The 9,819-nt window shown below is 46.9% G+C and overlaps 1 protein-coding gene across 1 annotated transcript in view; it reads right to left on the reverse strand.

The window, feature by feature from the left end:
- The window catches only part of nadsyn1 (NAD synthetase 1), a gene marked incomplete at its 5' end in the record, with an annotated part of 24,959 nt that extends 19,655 nt beyond the window's left edge, over positions 1–5,304 (reverse strand). Inside the window, one exon of the mRNA XM_079243295.1 lies at positions 5,196–5,304. Coding sequence (XP_079099421.1) covers positions 5,196–5,304 — 109 coding nt within the window. The remainder of the gene's footprint in view (positions 1–5,195) is intronic.
- Positions 5,305–9,819: the final 4,515 nt, after the last annotated feature.

Raw genomic sequence — 9,819 nt, forward strand, 5'->3', positions numbered from 1 at the left:
TTTTTCCCGCCATCTTTTTGCTAAGATAATTCAAAAGGTTATGGAGGGATTTTTTTTTTTTTTTTTTAACATTTCAGGACTTGTTAGAAATGTTAAAATGAAGAACTGATTAAATTCTGGTGGTGATCCGGATCACCGTTTGGATCCAAGAATGTTTTAAAAGGATTCTTTAACATTGTGCTTGGCGGAGGTTTCTGCTCTCCGAGTGTTTTTCTAATTTTGTATTTAACGAGCAACTTCGTCCGCGGCATGGCGGGTTTGTTTTAATGGGTCCGAGTGTTTTAATGCCACATGTAAAACTGCTCGTACTTTCTCACCACCTCGATCAGCTGTTTAAAACAATCCATTTTACTTACAACAGTAAAATCACGGAAGCAGCAACTCCGCTTTATGCTTTCTCTGTGTTAACCACGCCCACCTCAAATGTCTGACCAATCACACAATACTTATCGGAGCCCCCAAGAAAAAAAGTTCTGCCAGCCCGATGTGTCGAGAACTGTCTTCAAACACGTCCGCGAGAAGAAAAAAAATTACGTAATTTTATTCTGGACTGGAATTGAGAAACACTGCATTAACGGAAAACAAGTCCAATCGGAGTGATAAACAAACATGCTGATGAGGATGAAGAGGATAAAAACATCTCATATGAAAATACCTGAACTGGAACAGGTGTAATCCACGTGACGCTACAGGCCCCGGAGCCTCTTTTGAATTACAGAAAAACAGTCACTTTTTCAGCAAAAATATCACAAAAACAAGAAATGAAGAATGTTTGACTTGGCTTTGATTGATCTTTGTCTGCAAAGTCCTGAGGAGAACAAACGCAGACATGCCAGGCTGGAAATGTGAAGCTTTTTAATGAAAATGTATTTCCAGAAGGCCAAGATGTCCCAGCTGAACGTACCACTTTCTCATGACTCATCCATTTCCATTCTAGATTGCGCCATCTGATGGCAGCAAATTGTAGTAGCTCTGACCTGCTATCTTGATCTTTTAAAAGTACAAACTTTTCTCACAAAGATTTTAGCTCAGATTAGGTCTTTGTTTCTGAGGATTTCATACCAGTTCGGATGGTGTGCTGCAAGGGACATTTTTCTGCATATTTTTGACTCTCTCAAGACTTATTATGATGAGTCTCCATGGCAACAAAAGACTTGTTTACAATCGGGATCAACTGATTAACCTCTCCCAAATCAAGATTATCAGTTAAGCAACACATCAAATCCCGATGGAGTTGAAAAGAAAGAGAAGAGGATGCAGAGTGGGAGTGAGGCAGAGGAGAAAGCGATGGAGATTTAAACCCTATCTACCACCTGTCGCCATGGGTAATGTGAGATCGCTAGCTAACAAAACAGATGAGCTCGAGATGCTAACAAGGTCTCAGAAAGAATACAGAGAGTGCAGTACTCTGCAGTACTGGTTAATCAGCGTTGGTGTCATCCTGGACATGTTAATGTCTAGGAGAAGATATGCACAAGGGACATGGAACTGTTAGCTGTGAGCTTCCGTCCATATTATTTACCCAGAGAGTTTACCTGTGTTATTCTGGTAGCGGTTTATATAATACCTGGTACCGCACCAGACACAGCCTGTGATGTCATCAGCTCCGTCGTTGCTCGGCTACAAACACAGCATCCAAACTCATTCATGGCGATCTCCGGAGACTTCAACAACGTCTCCCTCTCTGCAACTCTACCAACATTCCAGCAGTTTGTCAGCTGCTCCACCAGAGAAAATAAGATGATGGACTTATTTTATGCAAATATGAATAATGTATCCAGTTGTTCTGCCCTGCCTCCTTTAGGAAGATCTGACCATAATCTGGTTCTTCTCACCTCCACCTACAAGCCCATCGTTCAGCAGCAACCAGTCATCACAAAGACTATCAAAATCTGGTCTGCTGAAGCTGAAGATGCTCTTAGAGGAGGCTTTGAGGCTACAGACTGGAACGTCCTCTGTGAACCTCATGGAGACGACATCAACGCCATGACTGAGTGTGTGACAGATTACATAAACTTCTGTGTGGACAGCATCGTCCCAACAAGAACAGTGAGGTGCTTCCCCAATAACAAACCCTGGATCACCAGTGACCTGAAAAAGCTGCTGAACATCAAAAAGAAAGCCTTCAGGGATGGAGACAGGGAGTTATTGAGGACAACACAAAAACAACTTAAAACACAAACTAAGAAGTGCAAGGAGGACTACAGGAAGAAGTTAGAAAGTCAGCTCCAGCAGAATAACCTGAGGGATGTGTGGTCTGGAATGAAGAAGATCACCGGCTTCAAGTTAAAGGGGGACCAGCCTGATGGAGGTCTGGACAGAGCTAATGAGCTGAACATATTCTTCAACAGGTTCAGTTCACCCCCTACCTCCAGCCCAACAGACCACACACCCTCCATAAGCCCACTGCTTTCCTGTCACGCCTCCAATCTGTCACCCTGCAGCTCAGTCATGGACCAGAACACAGCTTCATCTCCCTCCACATCAGGACATCCTGAGACCTCCACCTTGTTTGTCTCCTGCAATCAGGTTATGAAGCAACTTGAGAAACTGAACCAGAACAAGGCTACAGGTCCAGATGGTGTCAGTCCTAGGGTTCTCAAGACCTGCTCAAAACAACTACGTCCGATTCTCCAGCACCTTTTCAACACCAGTCTGAGACAAAATAGAGTCCCAGTGCTGTGGAAAACCTCCTGCCTTGTTCCAGTGCCTAAAAAAACACAACCAGCTGAACCAAGTGACTACAGACCAGTTGCCCTGACATCTCACATCATGAAAGTCCTGGAGAGACTCTTACTGGCTCACCTCAACAAGCAAGTAAACACCTTTCAGGACCCATTCCAGTTTGCATATGGTAATGGACTTGGGGTTGAAGATGCCATCATATACCTGCTCCAGAGAGCACACTCTCATCTGGACCATTCAGGCAGCACTCTGAGGGTCATGTTCTTTCATTTCTCAAGTGCTTTTAATACCATTCAGCCTGCTTTGTTATGTGAGAAGCTCCATAAATCCCAGGTGGATACCTCCACAACCACCTGGATCTATGACTACCTCACAAACAGACCCCAGTTTGTGAGACTGAAAGGTTGTGTGTCTGAGATGGAGGTCAGCAGCACTGGTGCACCACAAGGAACTGTACTCTGGCCATTCCTCTTCACGCTGTACACCTCAGACTTCCAGTACAACTCTGAGTCCTGTCATCTGCAGAAATACTCTGATGACTCTGCAGTTGTGGGGTGTATCAGTAATGGACAAGAAGCAGAGGACAGAGAACTGGTCAGTCAGTTTGTTAGAACAGAATCGGCGATAAAGAGCAGCCTTGGCGGAGTCCAACCCTCACCAGAAATGAATCCGACTTACTACTGGCAATGACCAAGCTCTGACACCTGTCGTACAGGGACTGGACAACTCGTACAAGGGGATCCGGTACCCCATACTCCTGGAGTACCCCCTACAGGAGCCCCTGGTGGACACGGTTGAATGCCTTCTCCAGGTCCACAAAGCACATGTAGACTGGTTGGGCAAACTTCCATGCCCCCTCCAGGACCTCAAAGAGGCTATAGAGCTGATCCACTGTTCCGCGACCAGGACGAAAACCACACTGCTCCTCCTCAATCCGAGATTTGACTGTCCAGCTGACCCTTCCCCTCCAGGACCCATGGATAGACCTTACCAGGGAGGCTGAGGAGTGTGCTTCCCCTGTAATTGAAACACACCCTCCCTTCTTAAAAAGGGGGACCACCACCCCAGTCAGCAAGTCCAGCAGTACTGTCCCCGATGTCCACACGATGCTGCCGAGGCGTGTCAGTCAGGACAGCCCCACAGTATTAACCACTTCAGTTTTAACCACCTCAGCGACTCAAGCCCCAGAGATTGGAGAGTCCACCCCTATGTCCCCCAGCTCTGCTTTCTCATCTGAAGACGTGTTGGTAGGATTGAGGATGTCTTCGAAGTATTCCCTCCCCAGACCCACAACGTCCTGAGTTGAGGTCAGCAGCTCCCTACCTCCACTGTACACAGTATTGATGGAGCGCTGCTTCCCCCTCCTGAGTCGCTAGATGGCCACCCAGAAGTCTTTCTCCATGGCCTCGCTGAACTTGTCCCATGCCCGAGTTTTTGCCTTGGTTCTGGGATTACCGTCCCAACAGCCACCAACGACTTTACTGCCACAGCTCTGGCTGGCCGCTTCAGCAATAGAGGCACAGAACACAGCCCATTCGGACTCAATGTCCCCCGCCTCACTCGGGACATGGTTGAAGCTCTGCTGAATGTGGGAGTTGATGCTCACTCCGACGGGGGACTCTGCCAGACGTCCCCCACTATCTGAGCCAACTCACCACCAGGTGGTGATCAGTTGACAGCTCCGCCCCCCTTTTCACCCAAGTGTCCAAGGCATGTGGCCGCTGGCCCGATGATACGACTACAAAATCGATCATCAAACTGCGGCCCAGGGAATCCTGATGCCAGGTGTACATATGGACACTCTTATGTTCAAACATGGTGTTCGTTATGGACAATCCATGAAGAGCACAGAAGTCCAACAACAAGACACCATTTAGATTGAGAGAGGGGGGGACCATGCCTCCCAATCACTCCCCTCCAGGTCTCACCATCATTGCCCATGTGAGTATTGAAGTCCCCCAGCAGAACAATGGAGTTCCCAGAAGGAGCACACTCCAGCACTCCCTCCAAGGACTCCAGAAAGGGTGGGTATTCTGAACTGCTGTTTGGTGCATAAGCACAGACAACAGTCAGAACCCATCCCCCGACCCATAGGAGGAGGTAATCTACCCTGTTGTCCACCGGGGTAAACTCCAACATACAGACACCAAGTCGGGGGCTGATGAGAATGCCCACACCTACTCGGTGCCTCTCACCATGAACAACTCCAGAGTGGAAGAAGGTCCAGCCCCTCTCGAGGGTTCTGGTTCCAGAGCCCAAGCCATGCGTCGAGGTGAGTCCAACTATATCTAGCCGGAACCGCACAACCTCACGCACAAGCTCAGGCTCCTTCTCTAGAGGTGACATTCCACGTCCCTAGCGCCAGTTTCTGCAGCCGAGGATTGGATTGCCAGGGTCCCCGCTTTTTGCTGCTGCCCAGTTCACACTGCACCCAACTCCCACTGCTCCTCCCACAGATGATGAGCCCACGGGAGGTGGGGCCCATGTAACTCTTTTGGGCTGAGCCCGACCGGATCCCATAGGCAAAGGCCCGGCCACCAGATGCTCGCTTTCGTGCCCCACCATCAGGCCTGGCACCAGAAGGGGGCCCCGGTGACCCACGTCCAGGCAAGGGAACATTTCCGCCCATGGTTGTGTCAAAGTCACAGAACTGTGGTCAGCTAGCCCTGTGTTTTGGATTTAGTTTTTTTATATTTGTATGCATGATTGTTTGCTGTGGATTTTACCTTATGAGCAAGGTTACTGATTGACAATAAGCCACAGCTGGCATTCCTCCTCCGTGCCACTAGATGGGTTGGGTGATAATTGGTCAACTGGACACAGGTGTGAGGCAGTTATATTAAGGTGCCAGTGGAAGAAAAGAGGGAGTCTGCAGGAGACAGTTTCTCAGTTGTCATCATCATCATCAAGGTCTTTGAGCCGCACTTATTCTGGTCCCTCCCCCTCGACCCCTGTTTGCCATGGGTGACGCTACCAGGGGCATAAAGCCCCCGACAACATAGCTGCTAGGATCTTCAGGACACACAAACCCCTCCACCACGGTAAGGTGGTGGCTCATGGAGGAGTCCACAATATCAAAGGCTTTAAAATAATACAAAAAGAGAATATAGCCATTGAGTAATCCAGCAGGTCCAGCACAGAATCTACATCTCATTCAGCAAGACATGGGCTGGATGATGGAGCCCACTAACATGTCTGAATGCTACTTGATTACATATTCATGTGGGCCAGACTTTCAAATAAAAAAAATCTAACAGAGCCAGAAATGGTCTGATTTATGGTTAAAGAAAAAACACACAAAAAGTAAAGTTTTAGGTTTATTTCAAGGTTTTAACTGTAATGTAAACAAGAATTATTTCATGGCGATTAAGAGCAGTATAATAATGGTGTGGGAGGGTGTATTTCCAGTGCTTCTGCTCTCTTATTTACACGATCAGGTTCATCAAACGTGACATGCAGAATGCAGATTTTTCTATGATTATTGTCTTTTTAAGGTGTTTAATGTCACTTTTCAAGAATGACATGACATTTTAGAAAGTCACACAAGACTTAAAGCAAACTGAAACAAAAGAGATGAAGTTTCTGGGTACGTTCAAACAGGATAAATCTGTAACACATGAAACTTAATATTTCTGTTTTATTAGTTTACTGATCAGCCTTGGATGGTGCAGGTGTGTCAAGGTGGGTCCAGCTGTGTCTCAGAGGCGTAGAGATGCTGACACATCCAGCTTCTCTCAGGCATCTCTCTAAAACACCTCTTGTGTTAGAAGCTGTGGAATGACATGAGAGGATGTGGCAGCGACTGGTCACACACCAGGAAACATGTCTATGATGGCAAACTGGAGCAATACCTGTAAGGCTGCCTTCCCTTGTGTCACACTCTCACACACTTGCACATGAAATAAATAATATGTAGAAGATTCTCCCACACAAGGAGCAAACAGTTTGTAAATACAGAAAAACACGTGAGATCAACAACTTCTGTCAGTGTAAACAACAACAAAGCTTAGCCCTGTTTCATCAGGATCATGTAAAAGCAGCTCAGGAGTTTGGCTACAGACGATTCCAGCATTTATCAGAAAAGATCCTACAGTCCAGCTGTCCCGTGTGAAATCAGCTGTCCGAGAGGCAAACTTTAGCCTCCAGTCCGACTTCTACTTCCTTTACACCTCAGGTCTGACGGGCGGTGATGGCAGCAGGCGGCAGACTCAACGAGGACGATGCAGGACCTCTTTTTTTTTTCCAGCTGGTGACTGGATTTAGAGTTTTCCGGAAGCTGGTTGGATAAGACGGATCTTTGGGTGAAATAATCCTTTATTATGGGGAAGTTTTGCACATGCAGGCCTGATATAGATGAGTCATAAGACACGTGTTGACCAATCACTGCATGGTGAGGAAGACACTGATGTGGCTTCATACACAGCCTTAAACAACCTGGAAACTATTCACGTATGTTGAACAATTTTATCTCCAACCTTTTTCTCATTCCAGTGATTAATTACATGTGACAAATGTCAGGCAACCAGAGAGAGGTGCACGTGTCTCCAGACTCCTCATTAACTCAGTGGCAACGAACGCCTTGAAGGTGGAGTATGTAAGATTTTCAATATTTTCAAAATAAATTAACTAATAAAATAACTACAATCATAATTAGAAAGTTTTTTGAACATGTAGGTTCCAGTCTGTTCATATTTGATGCGTTATTAAATTACAAGTTTAATTTATGACAAATGACAAAAAGCACTTTTTTTTTTTACTGGTAGGAAAACATTTAAGAAGGGTCTCTGTCATTAATTAAACTTGTAATTTAATAACATAAAATATGGACAGACCGGAACCTACATGTTTAAAAAAAACTATCTAATTATGATTTTAGTTTTTTTTTTTTGGTTTTTTTTTTTTTTTAAAAATATTGAAAATATTGCATATTCCACCTTTAATGCTGACGGTGTCACAGCCGGATGGGAGGTCTGCCTTGCTCAAACAACACGTCAAACAGGTTCATGCACATGTGACCATCTTGCTGCCAGACTGGAGATGTCATTCAGGACGTCAGATATTGGCCATGATCACGGTTACCTCTGAACTGTGGGAACTTTTCCACTTTAGACCCTGAATAAGTACAGGGTTGTGCAAATACAGCCAAAGTACAAGCATGGCAGAGTAAGAACATATGTCCAAAGACGATTCTGAAGCTCTAGGGAGGAATTTCCAGACTCATGACAGAGCGACACAATGAAGATGAATCTGGTCACAGTATCACTCCCCAGGTCAGAGAAGATCGCCTGAAACTGAACTACGAGCAGGTCAAAGGCAACAGTTCAGGAGTGGACAGAGGGTATGCCAGACATCTGGATATATACACTTGTCAAATGTTTGGGCACACTTTCCCATTAGATTCTGTGGAAAATTGTGTCCAAACTTTTGACTGGTTGCGTATATCAGTTTATTCTCAACCACAGCGGAGTGGCTCGGGCATCTGGTCAGGATGCCTCCTGGACCTCCCTGGTGAGGTGTTCCAGGCACGTCCCTCTGGGAGGAGACCCCAGGGAAGACCCAGGACACGCTGGAGGGATTATATCTCTCGGCTGGCCTGGGAATGCCTCGGGATCCCCCCGCAGAGTTGGCAAATGTGGCTGGGGAGAGGGAAGTCTGGGCTTCCCTGCTTAGGCTGCTGCCCCCGCGACCCGACCCCGGATATGCGGCTGAAGATGAAGATGAAGATGACACAGCAGAGTCCATGTGGTGCTGTTAAGGCACCGCGTTGGCCCGGTCCATCCAGGAAAACTGGCCTCTTTCAGGAAGCCGTCATTCTTCAGACCCTGGAGATCCCTCCCATCCAGCAATCATTCCTCCGAGTAGACACACCTTATAAAAAACTCGGCATTTCATAAACAACTCTAAAAAATGGAGCTACACAAGAATATAGGCTTCTGTGTAAAGGCCTAGATATGCTTTAAACCCCCGGCTTGTCATCACACATGTTCATTCCAACATGTCCTTAATGATGTTTTTCATGATCACTGTCTTTATGAGGACATTCTCAGTATAAAATTTCTTTCCTGCCACTTCCTTCTGTCCTCAGAGTAACTATTAAAACTAGTATCTTGTCGTGGTGGGAGATTTGTGCATGCTGAAGGTCCCAGGAGCTAAATGCCCCGATAGGGTCGCCCATCGGCCTCCAGGGCAGGGAAAAGACCGAGCCAGGCCTGGAGGTTGGTGACGGAGTCCGGCACCTTGTGGCAAGGCTGGGCTGAGCCAGAAAGGGTGACATGGCCGTTCCATCCTTCTGTTAACTCACCATCCACAGGAGGGGCAGTAGGGGTTGGGTGCAATGTGAGCTAGGCGAGAGCCAAGGGCGGGGTCCCGGGTAGTCTGGTCCCTGGCTGCAGAAGCTGGTGACGAGCTTCAGCAGTTCCGGCTATGTATAGTTGGACTCACCTTGACCCACAGCTTGGACTCATGAACCACTGTCCTTAAGCCAGATGAGATGGATCGGACACCTGGTCAGAATGCCTCCTGGGGAGGTGTTATGGACACCTCCTTTTGGAGGAGACCTGGAAGACCCAGGAGGGTCTGCATTTTTCAGCTGGCCTGGGAACGCATCGGGATCCCTTGGGTGAGTTGGCAAATGTGGCTGAAGAGAGGGAGGTCTGGGCTTCCCTGCTTCGGCTGCTGACCCTGCAACCTGATCCTAGTGGAGGCTTTCCTTCAGGTTCTGATGAAGAATTTGCTTCCTGGTTCTGGTTGGACTTCTTATGGAGGTTTTGCTTGATGGTACAGTATACTAAAGGATGGGTGTGAATCCGGACTTTCTGAACTTTACATTTTATGACATCATACTTTCATTACCTAAATAAACATTTCATATGAGAGCAGTGGTATAGCATTTTAGTCCTCATTTTTACACACTAGGCAGCACAAACCTCTAGAAAGTTTCAAGCAGAGTTTGTGAGTGTGGAAGAACATCCCATAACCCAGACTTTACTGGGAGAACTGGAAGCCCAATCCGTTGCAGGCTGCATTGCGTCCTCTGGAGTAAGACCTTGTTTAACTGATAGGAGGGAAGAAAAGGGTGTCTTTAGGAAGTGCCCGCATGTCCTTACGCCATCTTTTCAATGTCCGCGTCTTCTT

Source organism: Telmatherina bonti (genome assembly GCF_933228915.1).
Source record: "Telmatherina bonti genome assembly, chromosome: 1".
NCBI classification, from domain to species: Eukaryota; Metazoa; Chordata; class Actinopteri; order Atheriniformes; family Telmatherinidae; genus Telmatherina; species Telmatherina bonti.